Source organism: Podarcis pityusensis, assembly GCF_964106645.2.
Source record: "Podarcis pityusensis genome assembly, chromosome: 5".
NCBI lineage: Eukaryota > Metazoa > Chordata > Lepidosauria > Squamata > Lacertidae > Podarcis > Podarcis pityusensis.
Genome location: NC_138032.1, coordinates 29,296,079 through 29,314,794, shown reverse-complemented (window position 1 = coordinate 29,314,794; position 18,716 = coordinate 29,296,079). Strand labels below are relative to the sequence as shown.

Sequence of the window (18,716 nt, the reverse complement as noted above, 5' to 3'; positions counted from 1 at the left end):
ATCTTGAAGCCTGTATAGCCGAGGTGCTTTTATTTGAGAAGGGTTTTATTTTCTAGTCCTGGGGCTTATGTAGCAAGTGGCAATAAATTACGCCTTTGGGGTGGAAGAGCAACACTGAACACACCCTGGTCTAATGTACTTGATAACTGCATTTATGGTGTTACTTGCAGAAAGAAATGAGCCAGATTGCAGATGTGTGGGAATTGTGTGGATTCACTTTCCTCTCTCTTATAGACAGCACTTCTCTGATCATTGACTGGAATTTGCTTCACTTATATGGAACTTTAGGAGAGTTTAGGAATCTAGGATTGCCTTATACCAGGGCAAACTGTTTGACTATGAAGTCCAGTATTGCCTATTCTGATTGGCAGTGGTTGTCCAGGGTTTCAAACAGAGGCCTATGCCACAATCTACTACCAGATTTGTGTTATCTGGAGATGTCAGGGATTGAACTTGGGATATTCTGAATGCAAAGCATATGCTCTACTACTAAACTCTTGTCCTTCACTATCAAAGTATTTGATCTCCCCATTGGAGAATCAAACCCCTTGGTCACTACCATGGCAGAAAAGGATGCTGTCCACTATGTTAATAAGGTTTCAGTGGCAGCACCATGGGAATTAATCAATTTATTCTTAGGTATGAGAGAGAGAGGACATACAAACTAAGAGAGCCAACTCCTAGGGGGCCGTGGGGGCTTGGGCCCCTGCAATAAAATATTTGAGGGGGCTGGGCCCCCACAAAGTTGATGGGCATTGCCATTCAAATGGTGTGTGTGCACCATGTCATGTGATCGATTATGTGGGGTGGGGCTTACCTGGGGCCCCCCACAATATATTATTATTATATTTTACTATTTATACCCCTCCCATCAGACTGGATTTCCCCAGTCTGGGTGGGGAATGCCACTCTGGGTGGCATTCAACATATATTAAAACATAATAAAACATTAAACATTTAAAAACTTCCCTATACAGGACTGCTTTCAGACAGTTTGGGGAGTCAGAAAACTCCATACCCTTCAACATTCATCCGATGAAAATAGGCATGTCCTAAGGAAAAGTGGGGCATTCTGGGATCAGATCTATGAATCCAGAACTGTCCCTGGAAAACAGGGAAACTTGGAGGGTCTGCTGTATTTGTGTTAGGAAGTAATGAAGAACAAGCTACCTCAAGACCAAAGCCATGGTTAAACTTTAATTGGTTAGAGCTTGGAGCAGTATGAGCAATAATCCAGTTGCAATATGAGAACATTTATCTCAAAGTTAGGGTCAACATATTTAGCTGCTACCATGACCAGCACCCTAGGCATGTGGCTGGCAAGCTAGGCCTTGAACTGTGCTGGCCCATATTCAGCTTTTGCAGACTTTCTGGAATCAGTTGTTTTGTTTTTGTACCTGGAATATCCCTGAGTTGCTGGCAGTACCCTGATATGCAAATGTATCAATTTTTAATATGATTAGTCACTTTCAACTTCCCGTATATGTCACTTGACAGATAATTAAATTCTATAACACCCAAGATTCACTTTTCATCCAGCAAAAAAACCTGAAACATTGCAGTTATTGAAATCTTCAGATGCCTAACTAAGTCCTCAAATCTTTTGAAAATGTGAGTGCATAATAATCCTTCCCATCCATAGTTGAGGATAATGACATGAATTTTTGCACAGGGAAGGGTTGCAGGCTTTGAGAGACCCCTGCAGGGAAATTAAAGAGAGTTGCATTACAATTATTACTCATCGCAAATTAGGATCTTAGGGATTGTTCAAGAACTGACACAGCACACTAATCATTCTAATGGGTTTTACGGTAAAGTCCGTTTAAAAAAAAATTCTGGTAACAGTAGCATTTGCATAGAAGGGATGATCTGCAAATGTCCTAGGAAGTGAGATGATGCACAAAGGGGTGTGTGAGAGAGAGTGTGAGTGTGAGTGTGAGTGTGTGTGTGGGAGAGAGAGAGAGAGAGAGAGAGAGAGAAATATAAATGAACTAGAATTTGAGTTCTCAAGCTATCCCTGATACGTATGGCTATGTATCACCTATTTGAACTGTACTACATGAGTTTGACCAAGCTGTGGGAGGCAGTGGAAGACAGGAATGCCTGGCGTGCTCTGGTCCATGGGGTCACGAAGAGTCGGACATGATTAAACAACAACAAGGCATGTGCAACTGCATGATACACAGACCATACTAGGTGCAAACTAAAAGCACCTATACATTGGCTTTCAATGAAACTTCTGTCAATATAGAGACTGCTAAAGAGAGAACATCAAGCCGGAGTTTCCTGAGGCTGAACAATTCATCAGATGGCATCAGCCCACCTTGATTAATATTAATTGATTAATATTGAAATTGATATGTTTGTGATGCAATTTGTTGAGCCACAGATGCAGCTGTGTTTGTAGACCTCTCAGCCAAACACATCATCACTGTGGGGAGAATGTGTTCAACTCCCCAATGACAACAGTTGAAGTTGGGAGCTCCCTGGCTATTTAAATAGTTGTGCGCATGCAAGAACTGCCAAGAGCACAACAGGACATACACACCTCCTTTCCCCACCCCCCACTAACCCTAAACCTGCTCCAGAAGGTTGAGAGGAAACCCAGGATAGATTTAGGGTGTGCGCAGGTGGAGAACATTCTGTTGACTGATGGAACATTTGCATTAGTGCTACATTGAATAAAGCCCTAAGACTTCTGTTGTGTTTGTACAGCACTGAACTAGCTCACTCTGCTTTGTAACTTATTGTAAAAATCTTCAGCTTACTAGGTTGGAGTGTCATGCCTCTAACAACACCACTTTAGTGGGGGAAAGGGAAGAGAGCTGGGTGACTTGGTTCCTGATCTGATCTGCCTCTTATTGGTTGTTCGACATGAAACAGAGACCTTCCAACCACCATGCTTCCTGCCTCCTTCTTTGTCCTTCTTTTAATTCTTGAGTGGCCCCCATCCCATCCACAAAGTGGGGATAGATGAAGGAATGGGAATGCACATACAATCAGCATATACATCTGGGTTTACCCAAACGTAGATTGATCATTGTATACATGTTCGTTTTCTTTGTTCATACCTTCAGCCCATTTAATTAAGCATTCTGATTTAAGCAAGTTCTCAGCAGAAATCCCAGTCTGCATTACAGTGGGAATGAGTCAGAAATAGTCAAGTGGGAAATACTACAAAATGCTAATGATCAACACCACATGCTGGGTAGGCAGATTGCACGACGCTTAAATTGCTGTTGCTGTAATTTGGAAAATAAAGCTGTGCACAGATAAATAGTTGCTACATGTTCAGTAGTTCACACAACTACTGTATGTACTGTAATGTATGTACAAGTGACTTCAACCATCAGTTTGTTCAAGTTCCACCATCTATGCTTTGGGTATGAACATGGGTACAGTCATTCAATCTTTCAGCCCACACAAAGTGGATGCACATGAGGTCTGTGCAGCCTTCAGTAATGGACACAAAAATAATCCGTTTTGGAAAAGCTTCCTCACTGGGAGTCTGATTTTGTGTTTGCTTCTCTTTGATGAATTTAGGATCATCATAAAAAAAGACCAATCTGCCTTCATGCTGCAAGAGGACATAGAATCAGTGAAGGGAACCTAATTATGTAACAAATGTAATTTTGGGTTTCTTTTTATTTATTGTTGTTGAAGGCAGCTGCTGTTTGACACTGATGCACACAGACTTTTTTATTTTTCCTCTTTGTTTACTCAACTGCTCAAGCTTGAGTTGCAATTTATCCAACAGATTTCCAGAAGTTACAGTCTCAGCAAGGAATGACTGAAAAGACAACAAATGTCTGCAGTGTGCCAGTGTGAACATGTTGCACGGCTGATTGGCTTTGCTCTGTTCGTGAGAGCTACAAATAGAAGAGGGACACATTCAGGGCCATGAGAAACATTTTTTTTTAGGAGGAACTAACTTACTAAGCCAGAACCCGGGTGGAGCTGTGGGTTAAACCATAGAGCCTAGGACTTGCTGATCAGAAGGTTGGCGGTTCGAATCCCCGCAACGGGGTGAGCTCCTGTTGCTCGGTCCCTGCTCCTGCCAACCTAGCAGTTTGAAAGCACGTTAAAGTGCAAGTAGATAAATAGGTACCACCCCAGCGGGAAGGTAAACGGCGTTTCTGTGTGCTGCTCTGGTTTGCCAGAAGCGGCTTAGTCTTGCTGGCCACATGACCCAGAAGCTGTACTGCCAATAAAGCAAAATGAGTGCCGCAACCCCAGAATTGGTCACGACTGGACCTAATGGTCAGGGGTCCCTTTACCTTACCTAACTTACTAAGCATACTAGGCAAATGGTACTAGCAACTAAAGCTTGGAAGTGTAAAGCACTTATTGATGTGGATTATAGGATATAGGTGATGTTCAGGGGGAGGGAGTTGTATCATTGATTTCCTCCCTTATTAAATCATTCCTATCTTCCAGTACACACAAACACACCCGGGGGGGGATGCAAACACTTTGTAGAAAGGACTGTAACTGGGTGACATAGCACATGGTTTGCACCCAGAAGGTCCCAAGTTCAGTCCCTGGCATCTGATCAAAAACAGATATTGGGAGCAAGATTCCTTCCAGAGAGTCTTCTAATTGACAATACTCAGCTGGATCGACCAAACAATCTGCTTGGTATAAGGCAGCTTCATGTTCTATCTCACCCAACCAGTTTGTTTCTCTGACATAGTGAGAATGAGAAGTTCCTGACCATCCACATTCAGCATCAGCTCCAGAACTGGGGCATGGGAAGCTCTAGTCAATGTGTTGTTACTGGGAACCTTTTCTGGAATGGGTCCACTCCCTTGAAATCATCACCATTGCTTATTCAGTTGCCTTATCCCTTTAGATGCAGTCTATAGCAGTGTACAGAAGGTTCGAGAAGGTGATTGACTAGGCAGCAACATTGAAACAGGGTAAGGGGCTTGTCCTGTCTCGCTCTGGCTAGGCTCTGAGCTCTAGGGAAACGAAATACTATTGTGGCACTTCTTAATCAGGTAGCATAGTGGCGAATGAAGCATGGTCACTTAGGTCACATTAATCAAGGTTAGGTTTCAATAGGTAAAGTGAACGTAAACTTGAACAAAGCAAATGTCAAAGCCAGCAAGCCAAGACTATGCTGGTTGAGGAGAATCATATAAACTAGGGGCGGAACTGATCAGTACCATGGACAGATCACAGGCTGAAGCTGCTCTGTAGTAAGAGGAGTTGTTTCAGCAGGGAGCAAACACTTTCTGAGATCTTAGACAAGGCTCAGGCATGAGGCAAGTTAGGGGTCAGGCTTAATGGAGTGCTCAGGCTCTGCTAAGGGACACAGAGCTCTGCCATTGCTGAAGCAACAAACTGATCCCTATATAGCACTAGTAGCCCTAACTGCAGAGGACGGTGCTTCTTCATTTAAAGGGGCCCAACTTGCTTCAGTTGTCTCCTGTTGTAACTGTGTGGCTGAGCTCTGCCATCACTGGGATTACTACAATGGAGTCTTCTGAGTCCAAGGACAGCAGTGTCACATTGTGGGGCTGGACCACACAGGCTTGTCCAGTGAAAGTGCTTCTGGGGCTGGAAAGTCTTCCTTTCCCCTTCAAGTTCAGAGTCCTCAGCCTCTTCTCCTAAAGAATGGGAATCTGAGTTTGGGTTCATGACGAAAGGGCTGTTGCCTTATTCAGAAAAGTTTGGCTTTTACAATGAGGGTGTGTGAGGAGAGAGTCCTTTGAATGTGATGAGTCTGATAATGTAATCTGTTCTGGTCCAGAAGAATGCAGTAGATGGGATGAAAACCTATCATCCAGTTCCTGTTGCCAGTTCTGACCACATAAATTGGTTCATATATATGGCCTGAATCTATTATTATTATTTTTGTTGAATTTCTAGACTGCCCTTTCATCTGAGAATAAAAGGTTGGTTTACAGTATAATCTACAGAATTGTGTAATGAATTGTATGTACAAAAAGAGGTTTGAAACTTGTGTTTGTCTAGGATTACCTACCTAGTACCTTGGTTCCCGAACAGCTTAGTTGACGAACAAATCAGCTCCCGAACGCCACAAACCTGGAAGTAAGTGTTCCAGTTTGCGAACGTTTTATGGAAGCCAAACATCCATTTCAGCTGTCGGCATTGTTTCTAGGGCCAATCAGCCAATTAGAAGGTGTGCCTTGGTTTTCAAACGTTTTGGAAGTTGAATGGACTTCCAGAACGGACTGAGTTCGAGAACCAAGGTACCACTGTAGTTTGTGAAAAGGCATGGCATTAATTGGTGGGAAGAAAGTCAACAGTTTCACTGGGCAGCAGGCATAGCCAAGCCTTTGGACAATCTTCAAGCTATGCTTTGAATCCCAACCTGCTGTATATATTTCTACCGCAGTCAACATCAGGTTTCATTGACTGAGCATTTACCTTGTAAGATACAAATCTGTCACAGCAGTTGCAGAATACCTTTATACAAAATTGCAAGAGATGCATTGGGAAATGTGAGTTCAAGATTCCATTTCATGCCTATTGAATAACAGATTTATCTCTAAGAATAATAATATTAATAAAAAATAAATAGCCCTAAAATGTCTGGTCTTGGACAATAAGGTCCATAATACATTTTTTTTAGTTACAATAAATGTACTCATATATCTCTATACATTTCCTGAAGAAATTATATCCATTCATAGAACAGAGGTCTGTTCTCTCTGATTTCAAAATTGAATAATACTTTATATTTGTAGCTGCAGATTTTAATATGTAGCATTTTTAAAACTATAATATGCATCTAAATGCTACAGAATAATGTATTTGATTTGCAGCTGGCATGCCAATCCCTGCCAATTTGCTAATGAATGCAGAGATTTTTCAATATTACAATCAAAGTACATTACATATGAAAGAGCTCCTATAGACGTTCCCTTACAATGGCCATTTAAAACGTATTGTGCACATATGTGCCAAGGCAATCCACCAGAGAGTTAAGTGCACTTACGTCCTTTGACTCAACTATTTTTTTTGGAGCGTGGCCCATATGATCTAAATAATGGTAAGATGGTGGCAGCAGCAGCAGCGAGGGCAAGTGAAAATATGGCGGTGGCAGCTGGCAGTGACTACAGGGTGGGAAATCAAAGGATCTATTCAAAGGTTGGTTCCCAGAATCAAATCAACTTGATTAGGACTCATTCAGGTCTTAGCTGAAGCTGTATGTGCAATGCATGTAGATTAGTGTGAAATGCAGGGTGCAAAATAGGAGCTTTTGGAATGGGTAAGAAACTATTTGCAGGGAGAAAGACCATGTCTCTATTGTCAAGGAAACCAAAGTGATGCTCCTTGATCCAGCCCAGTTGTATAAAATGAGTAAGTTGGGGCAGAATGGAGGTGTGCATTTAGATGTGCATCCCTTTAAAAGTAAAGGCATGTGGATGAACATCATCAGCATTCAGATGCATAGTCAAATGTGGGTGTCATCCATCTGAGTCCCCCAAGTAGTTCTCAAATATGGTTCCCAAGCAGAGTTCCACACCGAGAAACAAAAAAAAAACATTTCTTTTTTGCTTTTGAAAACTGATCCTTAAAAAACTTGGGGCTGGTTCTCATAAGTGTAGTGTGCATGGAAAAGACATCGTATTGATGCATTTCTAAAAAATAAAAATAAAAGGAATAATTTGTAAACCAGCTTTCATTTAAAAGAATTGTAGTGCAAATAAACAAATGGCATATAACAACGTATCGCAATACATATCATGTCAGTACAACATCTGTATCAGTTGCACTAACAATCAGTGTCAGGAGCTAGTATTATTAGTCAGGAAATTGGGGTGCCATATTCTGAAGAGCGAAAAAGAGGGACACATCTGTCAACTTCTACTTCTAACTATGGGTCGCTATGACGACTCTACCCATGAAAAAGGGGATGTTTCAAAGCATGTTTTTAATGGTTGCTGGATGTACCCAACATTTGGTGCTGAACTGATGTCTGTGGGGCAATCTTTCCACAAAGCCTATATTACCTAAATAAAAAAAATAATGATTTGATATATTTCAAGGTGCTACAGTCAGGACATCATGAATCATGATACTGACATAAAGGCCAGTATTTATCAGACTGCTTTATCATTCCAAAACCCATCAACAAGAAAATATGGTGATTTCCCAGGTACTGGGTAGTTGTATAAATCAGCTCCGAGGGGGACGACTCAGAAACCATTCAGTGAATGGGTTCAAAGCCATTCAGTAAGCTAAATTTCACCATGGGTCAGTGTGACCTTGTTTTGCAGTGCTGCTCAAAAGTCCCTTTCATATTAGTAATATAGTTTGGCAAAACTGGCTCTCATTATCTCTCTAAATAAATAAAAAAAATTGCTTTCTGCAAAGGTGATTTATGATTTATTTAGATTTATAACAGGCAGGGGACAAAGATGAATGAATAATACATGCATTGTTATCTGATACATTTTGGATTACTTATAGAAGACTAGCTGAGATTTGCCCTCATTTACAGTTCCTTCGATTGCGCTTTTCCGCTGCCAAAAAAGAGATCTTTACTGTTTGTCACTCAGCATTATAACAGCCAGGCTCCAGAATTAATATGTGCTTAGGAGGCGTGTGAGACTGACTAGGTAGAGTACATTCATTTCAATGAGAGAGTTTTTAGATTAAGCAATTCCGCAGCTTTGATTTATCAGCTTGCTTTTGTTTTAAGCTGTAGCTTATTAAATGGAATTCTCAGTTTGTACAGAGCCTACATGCCCTCTCCTGCCAGGCTCTGCATTTAAAAGCCTAGTAAACACGGAGGGATGCAACAGGTTGAGGTGCCTGAGGAATTCCTTCCCTATGAATTCCAGTGGGAAGTGATGTGGCCTGCACATGTCAGTTGGAATGTACTTATTATTCAGATTTCACATTTCTCCAAAATTTGTGACATAGCTTTTGGCTCAGAAAAGTTACCCAATTTTTTTACGAAATACAAATTCAATTATAAAATACATTTCAAGATCTGCATATATAAAAAATACATATAAAATATGTATTTTGTGATGCAATACACCCTAAAATGCACATTGGTATCCAATGCTATGCAACAGGACTTCCATTCCCTCTTCTGCTCCTGCCCCTCAACCCACAAATTTGCTCCAGAGCTTATTTTGAGGGTGCTGGGGTGGGTGGCAGGGACAGTAGAGGAAGTTCCATTGCATGCATCGAAGTGCTTTGCACCAGCAGAGCTGCAATGGTGGAATTTGCTCTCATGTGATATAATTTGCACTGCTCTGTTAGAATTCCTGCTCCGTGATTGCAGTCATGGGATTGTTGTCTATCACATGACGATATATGTTTTGACTCCACAGAGTGGGAAGTGACGGAGACAGGATGTTCGTGTTACTGTGTTCCGTGAAGTGGGACTATTGTCCTTGTTCTTTCTCTTTACTGTCTGATGCTAGAGAGAGAGGGAACCATGTTGCAGTGCTCCATGTGTGTTTAAATGTAAATAAAGTAGATTAGCCAAAATGCTGAGTTGCTGAGGTCTGTTACGCAAGCTGCGAAGACTCTGCGGATCCCTAACTGTGCCGATGTCTGTTGGCATTGGTCACTGTGATGTTCAGGCTGAAGAAAGCTTTTGAGGCTCCCGAATGATCGACCAGGAGGGAGAGAACATGCCAGTCGGGCATGTGTCTCTACCAGGGTCCTACTCGAGTGTAGGACAAGCTCCTGACATGCTCTAGTTGCTGCAGCTGAGCTGAAACTTTATTATTACTCACAAAACTTTATCTGTGCTGATATGTGTGGCAAGCACAGCCCCAATTTGTTTGCAGAGGTGTGATGAATTGGACCACAGAAAAGAAGGCAACCTTTGCTTCAGATGTTGTGGGAGATTTCAGAGAGCAGGCACACCAAATTATCTTTTCATATTCATCAAAGAATATTAAATCCGGGGAAAAAGTTCACCACTGCACATCCAGACAATGGAAAGGTCTCCTGAATGATGCTCTCTGAAAATGTAATTTCCCTTGGTTTATGTTTTTTTCCTCCTTCTTATAGGGTTTGGGAAATAGCAATGTTTTAAAAGTTGTGCTTTTGTGTTGCTGATAAATATCATCCAATAACAATGTTCTTTAGGCAAAGAATGGACCGTGTGAGATGGCAGACTGATCCAGACTGTTTCATTTCTTTTAGCTTTATTAGTTTTTAGATAACCACAAAAATGAAGCTTGCCATGTAAATATATTAACTGACCTGTCAACTGCAAACAGATTTTTGTGCACAAGAATGGTCTCAAGAATTGATTAACAGAATTGCTTAACACTACCGAGGGTGTGTTTTTGACATGCAACATTTTACCAAAGAGTTCTCATGGAGTATTGGAGAAGTGTTCTGCATAGCAGGCCAAATGGCTTGTAATGGAAAGCAGAAATCACTGTCAGCTGGATAAGGGCCAGTTTTGCATTGCCTCTTATTTTGCACCACAGATCTCACACCCTTGCCCTCTTTCTACCCACATGCCATGCTGCTCCTTCTACTCCCAGCCACGCTGTCTCTTCCAGTAGTTCCTGTTGAAAGCCACCATGGTGTAGTGGTTACAGTGTTGGCCAGGGACCTTGGGAAGTTCAGCTAGCTCTTGCAACACCCCAGCTAGCTCTCAGTTTCCAATCCTCAAGGGGCTTAGGTGATCAACCACGGAGTTCAGGAAGCATGAAGTCATGAGATAGTGGCTAGCAGGGGGGGGAAACACTGCTGGGCCTACCTATCTGAAGATCTGTAGGATTAATCCCCCTCTTGAGGGGCTACAATGTCTCCAAATGTCAAGTACCAATTGCAAAAACAAGCAGTTCATTGTTGCTTTGATCTTATCAATTAAAGTCAGTGGGAGGACTGAATATTTGGATTTGCAAATATTTCTCCTATGCAGGGTCTAAGGCAGGGACACTTCAAAGCAAAGAAAGGCCCAGCCCAGAGCTCTGACTGTGAGGCTGCTATTATTATTATTTATTGCATTTATATCTTGCCTTTCCCAAAGGAGCCCAGGGCGGCAAGGTGGGGCCGCCTCACACATCCCCTGTTGACATTGTAAGCATGCATATTAGGAAGCAAGTGAATCCTATTGAACTCAGTGGAACTTGCTTCTCTGTAAACATTGCTAGGATTGGACTGCAAATTTTCATTTGGAAGTGCATGTCAAGGCTTAGATATTCTGTACAATTACTGAGATCTAGCATGTGAAGTGTTTTGAATGCTCTAAAATGTTGCACAAATGCTAAGTATTATTATCCTCATTGTCCCCTATTAAGCCTTTCATCTTCCTAGGCAACCACAGGGAGTTTGTTCTCCAGTCAACCCTGAAGCTCACTGACTTTGGGTCAGTTACAGATAGGTAGCCGTGTTGGTCTGCCATAGTCAAAATAAAAAAATCCTTCCAGTAGCACCTTTAAGACCAACTAAGTTAGTTCTTGGTATGAGCTTTCGTGTGCAAACACACTTCTTCAGATACACTGAAACAGAAGTTGCCAGATCCTTCTATATAGTGAGAAGGTGGGGAGGGGTATTACTCAGAAGGGTGGTGGGAATGGGAGATAGGCAGATAGCTGGGATGAGCCTGCTGACGACTCTTAACGACTGTAATGGGTCTTACAGGAAAAGGCAAGGGGTCTTACAGGTTCTCACCTTCTCACCCCTTGCCTTTTCCTGTAAGACCCATTACAGTCGTTAAGAGTCGTCAGCAGGCTCATCCCAGCTATCTGCCTATCTCCCATTCCCACCACCCTTCTGAGTAATACCCCTCCCCACCTTCTCACTATATAGAAGGATCTGGCAACTTCTGTTTCAGTGTATCTGAAGAAGTGTGCTTGCACACGAAAGCTCATACCAAGAACTAACTTAGTTGGTCTTAAAGGTGCTACTGGAAGGATTTTTTTATTTTGACTTTGGGTCAGCCACTGTCCCTCCACCTGACCTCCCTCACAGGGTTGCTATTCGGATAAAACGGGGGGGGGCATGTATTTCCACCACAAGGAAAGGTGGGATGCAAATAGAACTCATCCCAGAGTCCCCCTCTTCATCCTTTCCATCCATGTCATTGTTCAGCCCTCAAGCCTGGGAGGTTATCTTGCAATGTTGATATTACAACAGGATGCTTATTAATCTGCATCCCAGCCAACGCTTTTGTTTTGTAGTGAAATGCTGCAAAGTTTGGCTACATCTACACCACGCAGTTAAAGCAGTATCATGCCCCTTTAGTAGAGCAGTTCATAAAAATCTTTTTTAAAAAAAATGCCTGCTCCAAAGGTCTTATCTTACTACACTAGGGATTATATAGCTATATCTGAAATTTCATGCATATCAGTTAATATCTTGACCCTGCTCCACTGAATTGAAATTTCAGCCCTCACGACAAAGGAAAACAGCCAAGTAAACAGCTACAGTGGTACCTCGGGTTACATACGCTTTGGGTTACAGACTCCGCTAACCCAGAAATAGTACCTCAGTTTAAGAACTTTGCTACAGGATGAGAACAGATATCGTGTTCTGGCGGTCCAGCAGCAGCAAGAGGCCCCATTAGCTAAAGTGGTGCTTCAGGTTAAGAACAGTTTCAGGTTAAGAACAGACCTCCGGAACGAATTAAGTACTTAACCCGAGGTACCACTGTATTTTCGTGGAGGAGGGTCAAGATATTAACTGATATGCATGAAATTTCAGATATAGCTATAAAATCCCTAGTGTAGTAAGATATGACTTTTGGAGCAGGCATTTTCAAAAATTTTCAAAAATAAATAAATTATGAACCACCCTACCCTTTAGTCAGTTGTGGTTTCCCACATCCTGAGAACTATAGTTTGTTAGGGGTGCTGAAGGGTGATATAGTTTGTTAGGGGTGCTTAGGAGCTTAAGAAAGCCCTGTGCTTCTCATGGAGCTACAATGTTCAGAGTTTCCTGGGGAGAGAGATTGGCTGTTAAACCACTGTGGTTACTGAAGCCTTACGAAAGGAATAGGATTCTCCAAGCAACTCTCAGGACCCTGAACAAACAACAACTCCCAGGATTCTTTGGGGGAAGCTATGACCATTTAGAGTGGCATGGTACATCTTTCATTAGAGGAGGCAATGGCTCCGAGGACATGGACTGCCAGGGAATTCCTGCTTTTGGTGTAATATTTTTAATTGTGATTTTTATGAAAATAATGCAAAACAGTACCAAGAAAAAAATTTTTTAAAGGTCAAATCAGATAGGATCAGGATGAAGTACCCTGCAGAAAAGAAAACATATCAGGTATACCATAGATTACATAAATCAATCCCAATATTTTTGTAGCAAAGTCAATATGGAGTGGAAAAGGCATGCGGATCAAAAATTATATTTTCCATATGTTCGGTAAGGCTGAGGGAAGAGACTGGTACAATTGTTCATTACAGACATGTAAGACGAAGCCCCACCATACAGTGGTAAAAGAGCCCACAAAATAGCTCAGTTGGTAAAGCATGAGAGTCTTAATCTCAGGGCTGTGGGTTTGAGTCTTGCATTGGGCAAAAGATTCCTGTATTGCAGGGGGTTGAATTAGATTACCCTCATGGTCCCTTCCAGCTCTACAATTCTCTGGTTCTATATTTCTCTGTGGTTTATCCACATAATATCTAAGTAAGTCCAGTTTAGCTTTTCCAGCCAAAAATCTAATACGCCAAGTGATTCCCCCCCCAGCACAATGTTCCACACATTTTGCCGCTAAATAGAGATAGTGATATTGGCTAATGTTTTCTGGCCAACCGTTGTTGTTATTTGTTATGTTTTCATCTTTTAGAGATGCAGCTTTAGATTTTTAATTATTGTAAAGATTTTTTTTCTGATGTTGCATAACTGCCATGGTTTCCTATGGGAGGACGGGTGAAACAGAAATGCATAATATTTATGCAAATACTAATATTTTAAGCTTAAAAGCAACTGGAGAAGGAGTAGAATTGGGTTGTTTATTTATATTAAGTGCTATAAATTGTTCATAAACCACCGAAATCTCTCGAGCATTTACATACAAATGCAACACTGGTGTTCAGTGAAATCTCCAAAAAACAACAACAACTAGATTGAAACCAGATTAAAACAGAACAAAACAGTTAGAGATGATGAGAACTGTAGTTCAACAATAGCTGAAGGTCACCACATTGATGACCCTTGACTAAGACCAAGTATTCAGTGTTCTCACATGGAAAGCTCTGAAAGGAATAATATTAAGCCAGGAGTGGCCAACCTTTGGGGGCCAGTGGGCACATTTAGAATTTTGAGGAAGTGTCATGGATGCCAATCAGAAAATGGCTGCTGTGGGGGGTAGCTTGACGCAAAACAGCTTCTACACAAAAAGCACAAAAAGAGACAGGAGTACAAGACGCAATTTGAGTGCGACACCCCAGAATTACAGAAGCCACCCCAGCTTCTGATTGGATCCTGGAATGTCCTGTCTTTTGCTCTGGTGTGAGTCAGCTTGCTTGTGCCAGAGCGCTGGACCAAAAGATGCTCATTTTTTGGTCTCATGCTCTTGCACGAGTCAGCTGGTTCTCACGAGAGCTCAGGACCCAAAAATGAGTATCCCAATTTTGATTGGCGAGATGTTGGAGAGCATGAAGGCGGCATTTGCGTGCCCTCATCATCCCCCACCCCCATGCATCCAATCCTAGTGCATCCAATGTGGGCAAGTCTGAAAGGGTGTGTTCGAGTGTAGGAGAGGCTGAACCAGTGCAAACAGGAAGTGAGCAGGAAGAGTAAACCATTTCTCATGGAATGAGGATTTTGGGGGAGCTATATATGTACTTTTGCAGGCACCATAAGAGGTACTGGCAAGCACAATGATGCCCACAGGTACCCCATGGGCAACTCTTGCATTAAGCAGCCAAGATTAGTCACAATCTGGCATGGTTAGGTAGCACTAGGCCCATTGGTTAAGCACATCCAAGCTGAATTGTGACCATACTTTCAAGAAAAAGAAAACAGGAGTTCTCCCTATGGGATAAGCATCAATAACAAAACACACAAAAGCTTTCCTGTGAAATGTATTTTATATTATCTAAGATTTCAGAAAATACATTTAATGCAACCTTCTAAGCCTGCATGTAGCATTTCTCTCTGTATTCTGAATGTTCCCTGCTATTCTGACGCAAACTTCAATCACCACTATAATTTTAATAAAGTCCGTTTATCGTGGTCCTCTATTGATTATGGCATGCATTTACAGTGGAGCTCAATTAGCTGATTACTAAACTGGAGAAAAAGAAAAAGCATCGGAGTATGGATGGAATCAATTTGCATGGTATAATGGATTGTGACCTTTCCCTCTTTTGCAGAACCATTAGATGAGCTGAAGATCAGGAGCCACAGCACTGAGCCACTACCAAAGCTGGAAAACAAAGAGAGAGGAGGTCACCATGGGGCATCTTCCTCCAGAGAGCCAATAAAAGCTCAGGAATGGGATGGCACACCAGGACCACCACTTGTGTCTAGCAGACTCGGAAGGTCTTCTGTTAGTCCAACCATGTTGGCAGGAAATAATAGCTCAGGTAAGTGTGAGTACAGAAGACAATAAATAGATATGCAAGGGCTGAGTTTCTAGATCAGGTGCAATGGGCTACCTAGCACAATATCTAGCTCTTTGGGAAGTACTAGTTAATGAGAGATTAATGACATGTGAGCCTTTTGAGCATTTTGTAGGAATGCAAAAGGGGTCCAGTTGAGTGAACAGAGGATAAGAAGCCCTGCAAGGACTCTCCTTAAGTGGATATGATGCAAGAAGCCCTATTTCCTGCTGGGGATCATGGGACCTTGTTTTCTCCCATGCAAAATGAAGCCAGGCTTTTGGAGTGGGGGGGGAGTTTGAGCTCTCGCCTTGGACATTTCGCATTGTCCTTATGCAAGAATCCAAGGTGGCATGCTATTAGCTTCATTGATCCAAGATCAGCAGCTTTCTGGCTTATCAGGACTCTCCTACATCAGGGCGTGAGAATGCGACAGTGGATTGGTCCCGTAGAAAGAGAAGCAAAATAGGTAAGGCTATTCCTGCTGTGTTGAACAACTTCTTTTGTTTGTTATATAGTGCTACTCCTGTGCTGGTCCCAGAACACCAGAGACAAAATAGGTAAGGTGATGCATCTTGCTAAAGTGACTTCTACCTAAATTAGAAGACTGAAAGCTTACACACACTCACCAATGGAAACTGGTCCAGCAACAGGTAAGTGTGTTTCTTACATTGTGTATCAGTTCTGTTGCTGAGTGTGTCTAAGCTTTCCTCCCAGCCCACCACCGTTGTAGGCCCTCCTCACACAAGACTGTTGCAATAGCAGAATTCAAAGCAAAGGACTTCCTAATTTTGCACACTGCAAGTGTGCTGAAGTTTTAAAGTCAGTCAGTTACATTCCAGATAGGGTGGTCAGGTGTCACACTTTACAGAGGACTGTACTCTGAAGCAAGAACGGAAGAACAAAGGACGAGCCTTCAGGATCAGGCCAGTGGCCCATCTAGTCCACCACCCTGTCCTCACAGTGACCAACCAGATACCTATGGGAAACCTGCCTGGGAGACCTGAGCACAACTTCACTCTCGCTTCCTGCTCTTTCCAGCAGCTGGTATTCAGAATCGTACTGGAGACAGAACATATCCATCAGGGTTAGCTAACCGTTGATAGCCTTACCCTCCAGGAATTTGTCTGGGCTGCTTTAAAAAATGAAGAACCACAAGAAGGGACAGTAGCAGCCTTGAAGTTGCCCATCAACAGTTAGTCAGAAGCACCTGGCTGGATGGGATAAAGCCATCATGCTATTTTCTCTGCAGGTGGGTCACTGCTGCTATCCCTTCTCATGGTTCTTTCTTTTTAAAGCAGACCAGACAATTCCACGCCACCCTCCCTGGCATCTTGCCCCCTTTCCCTCCCAGTAAACAACAGCGGCCTAACTAGTTTAGCAGCTGGACCACCCCACCCTGCACTAATCTGCTTCAGCAGCTAGTACCAAGGCAGCAGAATGAACAGGCACACAGGTCACCTGGTCACAGTCTTCCCCACAATGGCGAGATGTATTGCATTTCTATTTAAATTCTAAAACTTCTTTCTAACTTTGCACGTATACATATACACATAAATCAGTATATGCAGTTATTATTATATCAATGTCCTTCCTTGTCCTCTGTTTTGTTGGTGAATTTCCTCTTTGTTGGTGATGTGTAAGTGGACCCGCTAAATCCAGCTAAGAGTGAAGCAGATTGCTTTCCACGTGGAAGCAATTTTAAATTCTAATCTCTGTTTTTTATAGTTCTGGCATATTCCAGCACAGAGTAAAGTATACCTGACTCTGGGCTAGAATGTGTTATAATTATAAAACACAGAGATTAGAATTTAAAATTGCTTGCAGTCTTATCTGTTTCAGATACAGAGTGTGGTGCTGTTATCCAAAGAAAGGAAAATACAGTGAATGCATTTTGCAACACGTGCCTCTAAAGTATGGAGAAGTGATCAAGAGAAAAGTAACATAGCTGTATTATCTACAGTTATCACAAACAGCTGGAGTTTTGAAACTCATGCAGGCAAACTGATCTGTTAATGACTTGAGATGGTGAACAAAATGATATAAAGCTGAAACACGGTGGAATTTCTGTAGGCATTTAGACAGGGCATTATTTCTTTAAGATAATCCTGAATCAGCAGCACACCTGAAATGAGCATCCTTAATTCTGCAAATAAACCCACAGCACAGCTGATCATAGTGGGTTGGGCTCAGTATTAAACTTGCCCCTTATTTAGCTAACCCCAGATGTCAAAAGCCAATCAAATCACAATATTTTGCAACACTTCCAGAAAACGTTTCTGCTTTATAACAATCTTTTTTTTATGTGCGTGGATTCGGGGGGGGGGGGGATGTAATCCCATGTAGCCCAGCTTTTGAGACTGTTCTCAGAATCGGATTGTTAAAATGTGTCCTCAAGTGTACATGTGTCACTGAAAAAGCCGCACTTTTCAAGATCTTGGGTAGCAGTTTGCAGTGTGCACCAGTTACAGGGACTAAATAGATTGTGGCTGGTTGTTGAGGGGATCCAGTGTAAAGTAATACATTTGCATCTCTCCAGATCCCCTGCTCCTTACATGCAACAAGTGCAAAGTTTACTTCCTATTAGAGTGTGTACTTAATGCATACTAGGGTTTCCTTCTTTCGTCACTGTAGTGTGACTGCACTCCTCCCTGGGTGTGTTTCCTTCCATAATTAATTGGAAACTAGCTGGAACCTTAGTCTTACCTGCTAACAAGGCTTAGTTACTCTGCTGAGCTGTTAATCTGTTGCTGACCAATAAATGCAACTTTTGAAGTTATCTTGACCCCTGCTGGCTTCCTGGTATTAGGGCAGACTCAGTGTAAAGTATCTTCACATGGTCAGTATCCTTCTCAAACCTACGGGACACTACAGTGATGCTGGCCCAAGTCCTAGCTTGGCACAGTTGCATGTGGAGCAAAGCTGTAGGAGTTAAGGGGCATGGTCAGGGTGACTGTCAGGCAGGGCTGGTTTACCCATTAAGCAAAACAAGTACATGCTAAGGGCATCGAGGGAAGTGGGGCACCACCGAAATTTTCCATTCCTAGATTTTTAACATTCATGGTCTCTAGTTGCTCAGCTGAGTGTTCATTTTCTCAGCTGTAGATTTTTAAAAAATCCCAACAGAACTATGCAACAAGGAAGGCTGGATACCAGTATGTTTCTGAGCACAATTCAAAGTGTTGGTGCTGACCTTTA

General features: G+C 42.2%; 1 protein-coding gene across 5 annotated transcripts in view; it reads left to right on the top strand.

Moving 5' to 3' along the window:
- Positions 1–18,716, top strand: part of NYAP2 (neuronal tyrosine-phosphorylated phosphoinositide-3-kinase adaptor 2) — a 147,257-nt gene that overhangs the window by 100,616 nt on the left and 27,925 nt on the right. For 3 of the 5 annotated variants that reach the window (XM_081006888.1, XM_081006890.1, XM_081006887.1), the window contains exons 5-6: positions 15,291–15,503; positions 16,037–16,078. In XM_081006888.1, the coding sequence (XP_080863014.1) occupies positions 15,291–15,503; positions 16,037–16,078 (255 nt within the window). The remainder of the gene's footprint in view (positions 1–15,290; positions 15,504–16,036; positions 16,079–18,716) is intronic. The other 2 variants (XM_081006891.1, XM_081006889.1) reach the window with 1 other exon arrangement.